We start from the raw sequence: 15,030 nt of genomic DNA, 5'->3' as shown, positions 1-15,030 counted from the left end.
GGTTGTTGATATTTCTCCAGGCAATCTTAGATTCAACTGGTTATTCATCTAGCCCAGCCTTTCTCATGATTATTTATTTATTTATTTATTTATTTTTCGATTTATATCCTGCCTTTTTCCTCAAAGGACTCAAGGCAGCTTACATCATTCTCCTCCTCCATCTTATCCCCACAACAACCCTCTGCATATAAGTTAAACAGGCAGGGCATCAGTATACAGCCTTGCCATACTCCTTTCTCAATTTTGAACCAATCAGTGGTTCCGTGTCCAGTTCTCAGTGTTGCTTCTTGACCAGCATCTAAGTTTCTCAAGAGACAATTAAGATGGTCTGATACTTCCATCTCTTTAAGAACTTGGCACAATTTGTTGTGATCCACACAATCAAAGGCTTTAGCATAATCTATGAAGCAGAAGAAAGACATTTTTCTGGAAATCCCTAGCTTTCTCCATGATCCAGCGTATGTTGGCAATTTGAGCTCTAGTTCCTCTCCCTCTTCAAAATCCTGCCTGTTCTTCTGGTAGCTCTCGATCCACATACTGCTGGAGTCTAGCTTGTAGGATTTTGAGCGTAACTTTGCTAGCATGTGAAATGAGTACAATGGTGCGGTAGTTTGAACATTATTTGGCGTTGCCCTTCTTTGGGATCAGAATGTAAACTGACCTTTTCCAATCCTGTGGCTATTGTTGAGTTTTCCAAGTTTGCTGGCCTATTGAGTGTAGCACTTTTACTGCATCATCCTTTAGGATTTTGAATAGCTCAGCTGGAATAGTGTCACCTCCACTAGCTTTGCTGTTGCTCAGAATTCCTAAGGCCCATTTGACTTCACATTCCAGGATGTCTGGCTCGAGGTCAGTGACCACCCCATCGTGGTTATCAGGGACGTTAAGTTCTTTCTTGTATAGTTCTTCTGTGTAATCTTGCCACCTCTTCTTAATCTCTTCTGCCTCTGTTAGGTCCCTGCCATTTTGGTCCTTTATCATGCCCATCTTTGCATGAAATGTTCCCTTCATATCTCCAATTTTCTTGAAGAGATCTCTGGTCCTCCCTATTCTATTGTTTGCTTCTATTTCTTTGCACTGTTCATTTAAGAAGGCATTCTTTTCTCTTCTAGCTATTCTCTGGAATTCTGCATTCAATTCGGTGTATCTTTCTCTTTCTCCCTTGCCTTTCGCTTCCCTTCTTTCCTCAGCTATCTGTAAAGCTTCCTCAGACAGCCATTTTGCTTTCTTGCATTTCTTTGGGATGGTTTTAGTTGCTACCTCTTGTACAACATTGCAAACCTCCGTCCATAGTTCTTCAGGCACTGTGTCTATCAGATCTAATTCCATAAATCTATTTGTCACTTCTACTGTATATTCATCAGGAATATGATTTAGGTCATACCTGAGTGGCCTAGTGCTTTTCCCTACTTTCTTCAATTTAAGCCTAAATGTTGCAACAAGAAGCTCATGATCTGAACCACAGTCAGCTCCTGGTCTTGTTTTTTCTGACTGTATAGAGCTTCTCCATCCTTGGCTGCAGAGCACATAGTTAATCTGATTTCTGTGTTAACCGTCTGGTGATGTCTGTGTGTAGAGTTGTCTCTTGGGTTGTTGGAAAAGAGTGTTTGCTATGACCATCATATTCTCGTGACAAAATTCTACCAGCTTGTGCCCTGCTTCATTTTGTACTCCAAGGCCAAACTTGCCTGTTATTCCGGTTATCTTTTGGCTTCCTGCTTGAGCATTGCAATCCCACATGATGATAAGGACATCATTTTTTGGTGTTAATTCTAGAAGGTGTTGTAGAACTGGTCAACTTCAGCCTCTTCAGCACCAGTGGTTGGGGTACAGACTTGGACTACTGTGATGTTGAATAGTTTGCCTTGGATTCAAACTGAGATCATTCTGTCATTTTGGAGGTTGTATCCCAGTACTGCTTTTCCTACTCTTTTATTGACTATGAAGGCTACTCCATTTCTTCTGAGGGATTCTTGCCCACAGTAGTATACCTGATGGTCATCTGAATTAAATTCACCCATTCCTGTCCATTTTAGTTCACTGATTCCTAAGATGTCGATGTTCAGTCTTGTCATCTCTTGTTTGACCACATCCAGCTAGCCTTGATTCATGGATCTTACATTCCAGGTTCCTATGGTGTACAGATCTTTACAGCATCGGACTTTCCTTTCATCACCAGATACATCTGCAACTGAGTGTCCTTTCAGCTTTGACCCATTTGCTTCATTCTTTCTGGTGCTACTAGTACTAGCCCTCTGCTCTTCCCCAGTAGCATATTGGACACCTTCTGACCTGAGGGGCTCATCTTCCGGCATCATATCTTTTTGCCTTTTGGACCGTCTATGCGGTTTTCATGGCAAAGATACTGGAGTGGGTTGCCATTTCCTTCTCCAGTGGATCACATTTTGTCAGAGCTCTCTGCTATGACCTGTCCGTCTTGGGTGGCCCTGCATGGCATAGCTCATAGCTTCATTGAGCTAAGCGAGCCCCTTCGCCATGACAAGGCAGTGATCCACGAAGGGAAACTGAAATATATTCAGTATTTAATTTCTTATCAAGCTTAAAGTAATCATTGTAACACAAAATGCATGAAGTATATACCATTTTTTAACTTGGCAAATTTATAAAACTTATAGCAATGTATGCAAGTTTACTCAGATGTACAGCTATCTCTGTTTAGGGCACAATTCTACATACATTTAGACAGGCAGAAGTCCTACAAGTTCTAGCTTGCCTCAGCCAGGCATAGTTATTGGGCAATACTGAGACTTGCAGGATTTTTTCCTATCTAAACATGCATGGGATTGTGCCCTAAAAGTTACTACAAATGACACAAGCAAATATGAAGACAAACAGAACTATGCTTATGCAAAAATGCAGACAAAAACAAACTCACACACTGAGTTCACTATAAACAGCATTCTGTAGCTTCTTTTCCCATCCTGGTAAGATAAGAGTTTAGAAAATGAAGATTAGCAGAACTTATACCATAAAAATGCCACCAACCCTCTTTGATGTTAGTGAAATGGTGGCTGCACTTGACATAGAAGAGGGACATTGCCTGCATGGCACATGGGGCTTAATTCCTGCTGAGCACCCAATGAATACTGGGCATAGTCACCAGAAGCTCAGAATCAAGGCTACTGCAAAGCAGATTGAAGTCCGAGGACCCAAGCTGAAGGAATAAACAGATTCCTAACCCAAATGGATTCCTCACACATCCCTAATCTAGATCGATTTCAGCTGTGGTTCAGGTTGCGGATTGGCACACAACCAGTTTTGGTTGCCCAGTACAATCTATATTGGTTAAAGAATAGGGGGAGTGTTGACTCTGGCTAATATCCTAGATCTCATGGCATCTTTCAATACCATCAAACATTATATCCTTCTGAGATTACAGTATGAGCTGGAACTTGGGGGTACTATACTGCAGTGGTTTTGTTTCTACTTTGGAAGCTGGCTCCAGAAGGTGAGGCTTGGGAATATTGTTCAGTCCCAGCATGGACTCCTCAGGGAGTGGTCTTATCCCAAATGCTATTTAACTTCTATGTGAAACTGCTGAGACGGGTCATCCAGAGTACAGCGTGTACTCCCATCAGTACAGAGAGGGTATCAGCTCTTATTTCTTCTTTTCATTCTCATTAATTGAGACTGTGGACATGCTAAACTGGCTGCAACAAGCTAATAAACTGAAGCTCAATCCAGAAAAGACATAGCTGTTGTTAATGGGTGGTTCTACTGACTGCCCAGAGAGTTTTCAACCTGTTCTGGGTGGGGTTACATTCCTGCTGAAACAGCAGGTTGATAACTTGGAGGTTCTCCTTGAGCCATCTTTGTCATTCAATGCTCAGTTGGCCTCAGTGCCAGGCAGCCCAGTTACACCCCTAACTGTACAGGTTTAGCCCAGTTTCTGCACTCTGGTAATCATTAAATTATACTCCTACAATGCACTAGAAGTGGGGCTGCCCTTGGAAACTGTTCAGAAGCTACAGCTTCTACAAAATATGGCAGCCAGATTAATAACCAGGATCCAAACTTATAAGACCAATTCTGGCCTGCTTGTATTGGCTGCTTATATGCTTTCAAGTCCAATTCAAAGTACTGGGTTTAACCAATAAAGCCCTACATGGCTTGAGTCCACAATACCAGATGGAATGCCTCTCCCTATCTCAGTTTACCAGGGCACTATTATCTATACTTGAGGCCGTTATCTGATCCCTACATTTTCAAGGGAGACCAAGAATGCGGCTACAAGAAGCAGGGCCTTCATAGTAGTGGTTCTGCAATTATGGAACAAACTTCCCACTATGGCTCACCTGACTTATTTATTTAAAACATTTTATCCCATCTAATATCCAAGACAGATCCCTAGACAGCTTAAAAAGACAAGAATCCTAACAGTGGATTAAATAAAACATAATCTTCAATATATAGAATGCCCAGTAAAATCAATGCAATCATTAAAATACTGAATGAATAAAAAGGGTGCGGCCAGGCACCAAAATGAATAAAGTGTCAGCACCAGGCATAACTCTCTGGGGAGCAGATTTTATAGCTGGGGCACTACTGCAGAAAAGACCCTTCCCCAGGAAGCAACTCTTCTAGCCTCTTTCAAAGAGGGCTTCCAGAGAAGGACCTCAGCAGAAGATCTCAAAGTTTGGGCAGCTGTATACGGAAGGAGATATTCCTTTAGAGATCTAGGTCCTAAACCATTTTGGGTTTTTTATGTCAATGTTAACACCTTCCATCAGAGTAAAGATGATGGACTGGCATTATGTGGTCTCCTCTGTCAGCTCTAGTAAGCAGCCTCACAGCTCTATTCTGTATGAAATACAGAACCGTTTTCAAAGGTAGCAACATGTAGTGAGTATTACAATAGACCAATTGAGAGGTTATCACAGCATAGATTACCATTGCTAGGTTCTGCCTGTGCAGCTAAGGACATAGTTGATGGACCAGCCTCAGCTGGTGGAAAGTGCTGCTCGCCACAGGGGCCACCTGAAATTCCAAGGATAGTTCTGGATCAAGGAGCACTCCCAAACTATGCACCCTGTCCCTTGAAGGGAGTACAACCCCATCCAGAACAGGGTGAATATCACTCACCGCCAGATAATCTGCCCACCAACAGTACCATCTTATCTGGATTAAGCCTCAATTTTTTGGTCCTCATCCTGTCCATCATGCATTCCAAGCACTGATTCAGAACCATCATCGGCTCTCCTGGATTAGATGAGAAGGAGAGGTAAAGCTAGGTCACGTCACCATACTGGCTACACTTCCACCCAAACCTCCAGATGACCTTTCCCAGTAGATGTTGAACAGCATGGAGGAAAAAATAGAACCCTGCAGTGCCCCATGGCATAATTGCCATGACGCAGAGCCAAATTCCCCCAGCACCACCTTCTGAAATCAGCTGACCAAGTAGGGGTAGAACCATTGCAAAACAGTGCCTCCAACTCCCAATTTGGACAGCCTATCCAGAAGGATACCATGGTTGAAGGTATATAAAGCCACAGAGAGTCTACGAGAGCTAACAAGGACACATTCCCCATTTTTCTGCCACACAGGGCCATCTCACAGAGCAACCAAGGCAATTTCTCTTTCAAAACCAGGTCTGAAAATGGACTGAAATGAATCCAGATGGTCAGTTTCCTCCAAGAGTGCCTGGAGTTGTCTGGCTACCACCCACTCAAGCACCTTACCCAAGAAAAGGAAGTTGGCCACCGGTCTATAATTGGTGACATCTTCTGGGTCCAGGTTCACCTTCTACAAGAGAGATCTGACAACCACCTCCAGTTTTACTATTGCACTTATGCTTATGAATTGTTGTGAACCACCCAAACTGTTTCAGGTATTGGATGATACAAAAATGAAATCAACATGTGGTCTACATGTTGCAATTCCCATCATCCTCAAAGGCTGATATTACTGGTTAGACTGACAGGAGCTACAGTCCCCCAAAATCTAGAGAAAGACATTTATTTTTCATTTATTTATTTATTTTTCGCTTTATATCCTGCCTTTTTCCTACAAAGGGCTCAAGGCAGCTTACATAATTCTCCTCCTCCATTGTATCCCTACAACAACAACCCTGTGAGGTAGGTTGGGCTGAGAGTCTGTGACTGGCCCAAAGTCACCCAGTTGGCTCCATGGCTGAGCGGGGACTAGAACCCAGATTGTCTGAGTCCCAGTCCCATGCTCTTAACCACCACACCACATTTATCATCTAAGCCAATCTGAACCATTCAATGGATGATATTTCAAGAAACTGTGTCTGTTTCCAATTAGTTGGAAGGAAAATATCCATTTTAATATAAATACTTTTGTTATTTTTATTGAAGAGAATTCCATCGTGTGATATTGCATCTGCAAGATGAAATGGTACAGCCCACAAACATAAGTAAGCAAGATGTCTCAACAATACTGTTTACATTGTTGGAGTAAAATGAACCTGTAAAAATTCATGCACCTTGTCATCAATGGACAGTAAAAAGGCAACTAAGCTTTTGATAAACTGGAAATGGTGGCTGTTTGTTTTCCCTTTCAGGTATTTAATATGGCATAAATGACTAAAGTTGCTATAAAATAGCTATATTGTCAAAATTTGTGCATACTAGTAACAGTAGAAAAATATTTACAAGGTGAGAGTTAAAAAATGCTTTGGGTAGGAGAATGATGCCCAAATATTTAGCAGTCAAGCAGATAGAAGATCTTAAAAAAGAATGAAAAAACAGAAACCTGATGCCTTCAGAAATTCCTTAATGTCTTCCTTCAAGGATTCCAGCTTAATCTCTGGATTGTGTAGACAGAGCTAACATAAAAAAAAGAAAGAAAGAAATATCAGCAGCATAAAATTTCTTCAGAAATTGTGAGATTCATCACTTAAATGGAAAGGGGCTGTGTTTAAGAAACAAGATTCTAAATAGTCTTAGTTAAGGCATATTAAATGTGGAAAAATATATTTTTCCACAGCAATATTTTTGAAAGCCCTCTTTGTTTCACAAATGGAAAGCCATATAGCTTGATGGATTGTGAAGAATATAACCCAAAGCCTCTTTGGATACACAGAATTAGTTGCTAGTTTTTTTGGATTCCAGCCAGCATGTATATCATCAGTGGTAAACATACACAAACACACACACAAAACAAGGATTCTGGTTATATGCTGTAGTCATATATAGGCTGGAAGATTCTGTGGATACTTCCTGTTCTGAAACCCCAGTTGCCACTACTCTTCCGCAAGGCAGCTTGAGGAGACATAGAAATCTTGGGAGGAAAAGAAGTACTTAGTCTTTCACCCACCCATCCCTTTTCCAGTTCTTCTTAGTCAGGTTCCAGACTTTCATAGTTGAAAGGACTGCACAAAAAGCAGCAGAGACAAAGAAGTGTAAAAGGCAAAGAGGTTGAACAGGTAAGATTAGACACCCTTCCCTCATCCACTTTTATTTTAACAAATTGCCTTCTTGTTAGTAATATCACTATGTGATATCAGACTAGGTTTTAATACACTAAATGACTTTATAACATATGGTTCTGTTTGCAGATAATGCTACAATTCTTTATCTAGTTTTTGTTGCTCCTTGGAGGTAATGATGAATACTTCCTTGCTAGCGCTTACCCTTCTCAGCACCTAGGTTTCTAGGTCATCCTACATCTTGTAAAGATTTTACTTTCTATTTCTCTCAGTAAGAGTCCTGGATTTGTTCAAACTCCAGTACTTCTATCCAAACCTTTCTGAACCAAAGCATTTTAACATGTGGTTGTTTGTTCTTGCACTGACAGTTACATGGGCTTCCCTATATGCAATGAAAAGGAATTTATTTATCAATACATAGTAACAATATTTTCAGAAGCAAATACGTCATGACTTTCAGTAAAGGAGGCATGCACAACATAACATATGCAGCACGACCTACAGACCCCAGGCAGGTAAAAAAAAAAAAAAAAAAAAACAGGAGCTAACTGAACCACTAACAAGCTACTCTGGTATACATAGACTATGCAAATACCAGAAGCCATGATTTTTGCAGGTGTTCCTTATGTAGATGTAAGGAGGCATCTGGATTTATCTGATGGTATCTCTTTAGGGATGCATTTGAGCTAGCAGTTCTTCATGTTACCTGCAGCTGTTATTCATACAAACATGAAGTTCACATTGTGGACTACAGGTAATCCATTTACTTGTATGTCCTTGTATAAAGGCTTGTATGTTTAAGAGCCAAATAAACAGTTTGTATCTCTTTAACAGATTTACTGTATTCTGGTTTTATTGCATTTTTAAATGTTTTAAAGGGCACTGCAGTCCCTTTTAGGGCCAAACATGACACTTCTTTTAAATCAGTTATTTTAAATAAAAAATCCATGAAATATAACTGATTTTTAGTAATTGATCAGAAGCCTTTTCTTGCTCCCCTTTCTATCCCTTTATCCAATACTTCTCCTTCAGAATTTGTGGGTTTTGCTTTGTTAAACCAAGACATTCCAGCTCTGCATTTGAGCACAGTTTATCCTCTAGGCATTTTGCTAATTTCATCAGCAAACCTGACTATACAATCCTCATCCTTCCATCAGCCAGGTGAATTAAAGAGAATCAGAATTCTTTATCAGAACCAGGTAAAGATCTAATACCACAAATGTGCAGTTTCAATATTTATTATGGTAAAAAGACAAATAAAAATGCACTGCACAATTCCAGGATGAAACAGCATATATGTGCAATAAACACACAAATATTTATGCTTTTACCTCCTTCTCTTTAATTTTTCTCCTCTGAGACAAAGTTATAGAAAAAAGTATAGAGACTCTCAGCTGCTTGCATTTACTGCAGAAGTTGAATTTGCCTTAAGATAAACATCCCATAAAGTACTTTTCTGTACTTTGAAAACTATGTATATTGCTTAAAATTACACTGCAAGTGAAAATCTTATGTTCACTTACCAATGAATAAATTCCAGTGAAGTCAGTGGCATACTTCCAAAAACATGCATGTGATTGGGCTGCAATGCTCAGAGAGCATCTTTAAATTGGACCTGGATTTGGACTTGAGCACCTCTTCAGAGGATGCCTTCAAACAGAGGATTGTCCTGTGATAAACATTCAACTAAAAGACTTAATATCCACTTTCTAGTCATCTTTGTTTTGAAACACCTTAAATTGTTCAATGTATTCAGAACTGTACTCAATTTAGTGTTACATGTATTGTAAATATTTCCCATCTAGTTGCTACAACTAACCAAAGCAGATAACAATCAACAAATATTAAAGGATTTCATAAAATGTGTGAAATGGAACTTATTAGTTACTATTATTCTTCAGGTATGTTGTTTGACCGATGTTTCCACTTCATCAATAATAAATATTTATAGCAACCCATGAAACTAAAGATCTGCTAACTTAAATTCAGCAACAGGTAAAAACCTAAACTGAAAAGATGACAGCAAAGAAAATTGCAGGAATCAGTAAACGCACTAATATATGGCACATAATATAGTAAGCAAGCTAAGAAGAAAACATAAAATAATGGAACATCTGGGCTTAGCTTTATAGAGGAGAGACAAACTAGATGATTCTTCAGGAAATAATTCCAAATTAAATGCATCAGTTGTCTTAACTACATAAATATAAATCTATATATAAATATCAAAACAAGTCAGAATCTGCATTGGAAGTGCCAGAGGCAGATAGAGCCCCATTAAACTGTAAATGTATAGATTTGTCAGTGATTTTTATTGATTTCTTAGATATACCTATTAAAAATGTTGTTTTCTATGACATCATTTCAGACCACATGATGTATACTAGTAAGTCTTAAGTTTTGCAAGGATGTACTGCTTAATGCACTTTACCCTTTCCTATGCATGAACACCACTAATTGGCAACATTACAGTTCACCTCCTTTTGTAGTCCCATAAGGCCTAATTTACACATGCGTGCTTAATTATTATTTATATCCCATCCATTATGCTTCAAAAGTTCTCCATCAATGCTAAAAGAAGTCAAAAACAAAAGTGAATGAAAACTTATTTACAATAGCAGGAGTAAATGAAATAAGTCTTTTCTAATACACAAATTCACAGAGAGGTCCACCTGGCGCCGTCGTTATTTGTTTTTCGGCACCAAGCGAAGACCTTTTTATTTAAGCGTCATTTTAATTGTTAACAATATTTGCTTATTTATCTGGCCAGGGTGACTTCTTTTATATTGTTATTTATTTTATATTGTTAATTTTATATTGTTATTTTTGTATTTTATTGTATTTTGTGTTGTGAGCCGCCCCGAGGCTTCGGCAAGGGGAGGCACAGAAATGTTTTAATAAATAAAATAAAATAAATAAATGCCTAGTAAATTTTTAAAAAAAGCAAACATGCACAGCTTTCTTAAAACTCTTGACAGTCAAACTAGGCTTAAATGCATGAAAGCAAACAGGGCAGAAGAGAAAGGCTAACCCTTCTCCAGTCTGCCATAGTCCCCCTCAAGCACTTCCCTTTGAAGCTACTATTAGAGACAATAGTAGTACACAGAGACAATATCTCACTGGCAGCACATTTGCTGATTGTGCTTGTTTCAAATAATTTAACTCCAAACACTTGGTGATGTTGCAAGAGGAACAAAATCTATATAGGAACTTCCAAACAAGATTTTTAGTTAGAGTCAGTGATGCTAATTCTGCCCACATTGTAAATAAAAACTTATTAATACAAACTGAGAAACAAAAATTCTCAAAACTAGAAAACTAACAATGACCCAGTTTGGAGATTGTGCGTAATCCTCATGGTTTCCTCATTTTAACATTACAACAATCTATGTTTTAAGAAACTAAAAAAGTTTTGCTTAATGCTAGGAAGAGAACAAAAAAGCAAGAGAGAAAAGAAGGAGCACAAAACAGACACAAAACTCACTGAAGTCCAATAAACTATGGTATATCAGACCCAGATTATTATGGCTGAAACAGGGCTAAAGATCTACTTCTAAAGCAAATAAAAGTTCACCAGTGAAATTCCTTTCCAGGCTGACTGATGTCAGTTTGCAACTTCTTTCAGGGACAATGGGTTCATATTACATGACAATTAACTGTTGTTGGTCAAGGCATGTGAATCCATTCTGGTTACCAACAATTGGTTCTTATCACAGATGACAAGCACAATAAGAACCTATGACTGTTTGAATCACAATGGCTTGTCATCCTAACTCAGACTCAGCTGCTCAAGTTCAGCAACAAGTGAGCTATTTGGCAAGAGTGGCAAAACCCATTGCTGCTCCTGCCAAGCAGCTATGTGGCAGCTGCCACTGCTAGCTACCCCAAAAGTGCCTTAACACAAGTGGGGGAGGCCAAAGTTTTCCCCATAACTGCAAAGATGAATCATTTTTGGCTCTCTCTCTCTCTCTCTCTCTCTCTAAGATACTGTAAAAGTTGGCTGTCCAATTGGCTCTCACAACTCCCCTTAAAGCAGCAGTGAGGACTATTTGTATTTTTAATTAAAATATTATGTGAAAATAACTTCACTCATTGTTTGTTTCTTTTAACTAGGCCTCCCTGATTTGCAAAAACTGGGCAGTGAATGTTAACACAGGAACCTGCTAACCAAATCAAGAAGTTACCCCTCCTATACCATGCCTACCCAGGCTGCAGATAGGGATTTCTCATGATCACCACCACCACCACCAAGCCTTTGACAGATATGATTATGATGTGCCTCAAGATTGGAAAGCAATGAACAACCTTTTTGCAAACAGGTCAGTTGCTCTGGTTTCCAAACATATCCCCTGGTTTTCACAGTGAGATCAAATGCCCTTAGACCCCCCTCAGTTTTGCCAGTGCCTCCCAGAGGCAAGATCTGGATGACATTGCAAAATGGAAGAAATTCCCATTTCAAAGACAAATCTCACCTTCACAGGTCCTGAGCTCTGTTTCTAAAGTGTGTTTTGGAAGGGGAAACAAGCAATAAAGGGAGTGGTACCTTCACCTTAAGAACATAAGAAGAGCCATGCTGGATCGGGTCAATTGTGTATCCAGTCCAGTACTTTCTTCACTTGGCAGCTAGCCAACTGCCCTCAGAATCCCTCAGATAGGACTTGAGTGCAATAGCACCCCCTGACCAAGTTCCCCAGCAACTGATGTTCATAAGTACATCGCATCTGACATTCAAGGTGACTTATAGCTTTCACAATTAATAGCCATTGACCATCTTCTCCTCTCTGAATCTGTCTAATCCCATTTTGAAGCAACAAAAGTGCGTATAGTCAAGGCTATGGTTTTCCCAGTTGCAATGTATGGCTGTGAAAGTCAGACCATAAGAAAGGCTGAGCACCGAAGAACTGAGGCCTTCTAATTGTGGTGCTGGAGGAGATTCCTGAGAGTCCCTTGGACTGCAAGGTGATCAAACTAGTCAGTCCTAGAAGAGATCAACCCTGGCTGCTCTTTAGAAGGCCAGATCCTAAGATGAAACACAAATACTCTGGCCACCTAATGAGAAGGAAGGACTCCCTGGAGAAGACCCTGATGCTGGGAACAATAGATGGCAAAAGAAGAAGGGGACAGCAGAGAATGAGGGGGCTAGATGGAGTCACTGAAGCAGTTGGTGTGAGCTTAAGTGGCCTCCGGGGGATGGTGGAGGACAGGAAGGCCTGGAGGAAAGTTGTCCATGGGGTCGCAATGGGTCAGACATGACTTCGCGACTAACAACAACAACAAATGTTGAAGCTCTCCAATTTGTGAGCAACACTACACCTTATGCAAGCAAATTCCACAGTTTATGCACTGTGTTTCCTTTTATGTATCTTAAATCTCTTAGCAATCAGTGTCATTGGATCACTCTGGTTTATTGTATTATGAAAGAGGGAGAAAAGTGTCTCACAATCCACCTTCTCCACAGATGCATAGTTCTGCACATTTCTATCACATCTCCCCTTACCCACCTTTTTCCTAAGCTAAACAATCTCAGCCACTTTCTTACTAAGGGAGTTGAGCCTTTTTTGCACTTGCCATTGTTATTTTTCCACTCTTCCCCTTAGAAACTAAGGATATAGTTGCAAGGAGCAACCACCTCTGCTTGCCTTCCTCATCACTCTGGGCAGTGGAGTGGGCCCAATACCCAGAGAGAGAGCAGGTGATCAATAAAGGGAAGAGAAAAAGTAACAGTAGAAAGAAGCAGTTATTTCTGAATAGTCTGGAAAGATAAACCTGCTCCTGATCTAAGGTGGAGGTCCTTCTTAGGGAGCCCTCCTTGAAGGAGATTAGGAGGGTGACTAACCTGAAGAAGGGTCTTCTCTGTGGTGGTGCCCTGGTTATGGAATGTGCTCTCCAGAGAGGTTCATCTGGTGCTGACACTCTATTCCTTTCAGTGCCAGGCTAAACCCTTTTTATTTTCCCATTTAATGTTTGATTAGGTTTTAATGTGGGTTTTATCTTATTGGAATTATTTGGATGCTGTGCTTTCTTTCATTTTATGCTGCTTTTACTGTAAGACTGCAAGATGCTAGTAGTTGGACGGTATATAAAAGCTTTAAATAAATAAAGTACTGACAAGCGAACACAGACTGCTGCTCCTTGCTATAACTACCTCCTCTTATTTAATGCCTGTACTTTTTCTGAGTTAATCAGTCAAAAAGAATAGGGCAGTTGTTCCATCTTTTCTTCCGTAATGGACTTTTGTAAAAAGAATTACATGGAAGTTGAAGGGAAAGACATGTGGATACACATGTGCAAAATTCCAAGAATGAGCATTGGCTGGATGCAGCCTATCTCTCAATTGTGTATGGTGACAAGAAGCTACAAAAACTGGGGCAGGTATGGAAGAGCTGTCTATTCCTTGAAACTACCATTTGCCTGTCAAGTTAAACAGAAAAGTGAACAGCACCTGTGCCACCTCTTTTGAATCTGGGTCAGAGAAATTGAAAGCAGTGCCCAGGAGTTCCCAATGACGTCTTCTGCAGGTGTTTTCTTAGGCAGCCCACTAAGGCTGATGATGCTGGGGTCTCAGCAACTGCCCAGCTGTGCTCAACTCTTACCACACTTGTGTATGTCTCTCTGTATGCAGGATGTGTGTAATGCACTCTGAACTGTCAGGAATGTTCTGTCAATGATGATGATGATGATGATTAAGGAGAGGAAGGCACAAAGAAAGACTGGCTAAATAATAGATCAAACAAAAGAGAAGAATAACGGAAGAGACGGGAACCAATATAAAGCGCAAAGATTCTATATTAGAACAGAAGAGAAACGGTGAGGAGAAGAGAGATAAGCAGGGGAGAAGCAGGGGAAAGAGGACGGCGAGGGATGACGAGAAAATGAGAAAGAAAGAAAAAAGTGGGGGGGGAGGACACCGAAAAGCAGCTCTAGCAACCTCACCCGGGCCTGTCGTTCCAGCTGCGAGTGAAGTCCGGAGCCCTTCAACCTCTGCACGATCTGGGCAATGGTGAGTGAGAGGCCGCCATCCTGGCCTAGCATGATTCTCTCAGTCACGCACCCGCACAGCAGGCGAGCGCTCTCCTTGGCTCGTCAGTCCCTTCAGGTGGGTTTGCGCAGCAGGCGGACTAATTTCATCGACGTCCACGCCTAGGCCAGGCTCAAGCTACCAAGGCGTTGCCAAGCAACGGCGAGGAGTCGGCGCTTCAGTTGCATTTCCGTCGAAAACAGCTCCGTTGAAAGTAAAGTTCCGCGTCCGACCTACAGTCAATTTGCAATCTCTGTCCTCTAGCTCTAAAACAGGACTTTATTATTACGAGTACTGACAATGTGTTGCTTCCCCTAAAATTACACGATTAAAAAAATAACCTCTGCCATGTGTCTTGCACTTATCTCTCAGTTCTGACATCTGATATGGCAATATTCAAAAAACAGTAGGAGAATATTTCTTCCCAAGACACTCTGCTTCTGAGCTTAAGGTGCATATTCCAGAAAGCAGGAACTTAAAAGGGAGACTGCAATATGAAATCACTAAAAGTTCATATCTAATATCTGTAGCTCAAATTGGGATGATGGTTAATAAACATGAAATATGTTTATTAACTTCCCAATGCCAGAATATTTGT

General features: G+C 40.4%; 1 protein-coding gene across 5 annotated transcripts in view; it reads right to left on the bottom strand.

The window, feature by feature from the left end:
- Positions 1-14,530, bottom strand: part of TBC1D19 (TBC1 domain family member 19) — an 80,236-nt gene extending 65,706 nt beyond the window's left edge. For 4 of the 5 annotated variants that reach the window (XM_044418411.1, XM_044418412.1, XM_044418414.1 and 1 more), the window contains exons 1-3: positions 14,348-14,530; positions 6,739-6,811; positions 2,897-2,942 (exon numbers count right to left, since the gene is read on the bottom strand). In XM_044418411.1, the coding sequence (XP_044274346.1) occupies positions 2,897-2,942; positions 6,739-6,811; positions 14,348-14,446 (218 nt within the window). In that variant the 5' untranslated portion in view covers positions 14,447-14,530. Of the gene's footprint in view, positions 1-2,896; positions 2,943-6,738; positions 6,812-8,937; positions 9,084-14,347 lie in introns of all 5 variants that reach the window. The other variant, XM_044418415.1, reaches the window with a different exon arrangement.
- Between the last annotated feature and the right edge of the window lie 500 nt (positions 14,531-15,030).

The sequence above is a fragment of the Varanus komodoensis genome, unplaced genomic scaffold (assembly GCF_004798865.1).
Source record: "Varanus komodoensis strain SLA01 unplaced genomic scaffold, ASM479886v1 scaffold9, whole genome shotgun sequence".
Lineage (NCBI taxonomy): Eukaryota > Metazoa > Chordata > Lepidosauria > Squamata > Varanidae > Varanus > Varanus komodoensis.
The sequence above is the reverse complement of the archived record's forward strand: the minus strand, read 5'-3'. Positions and strand labels throughout refer to the sequence as shown.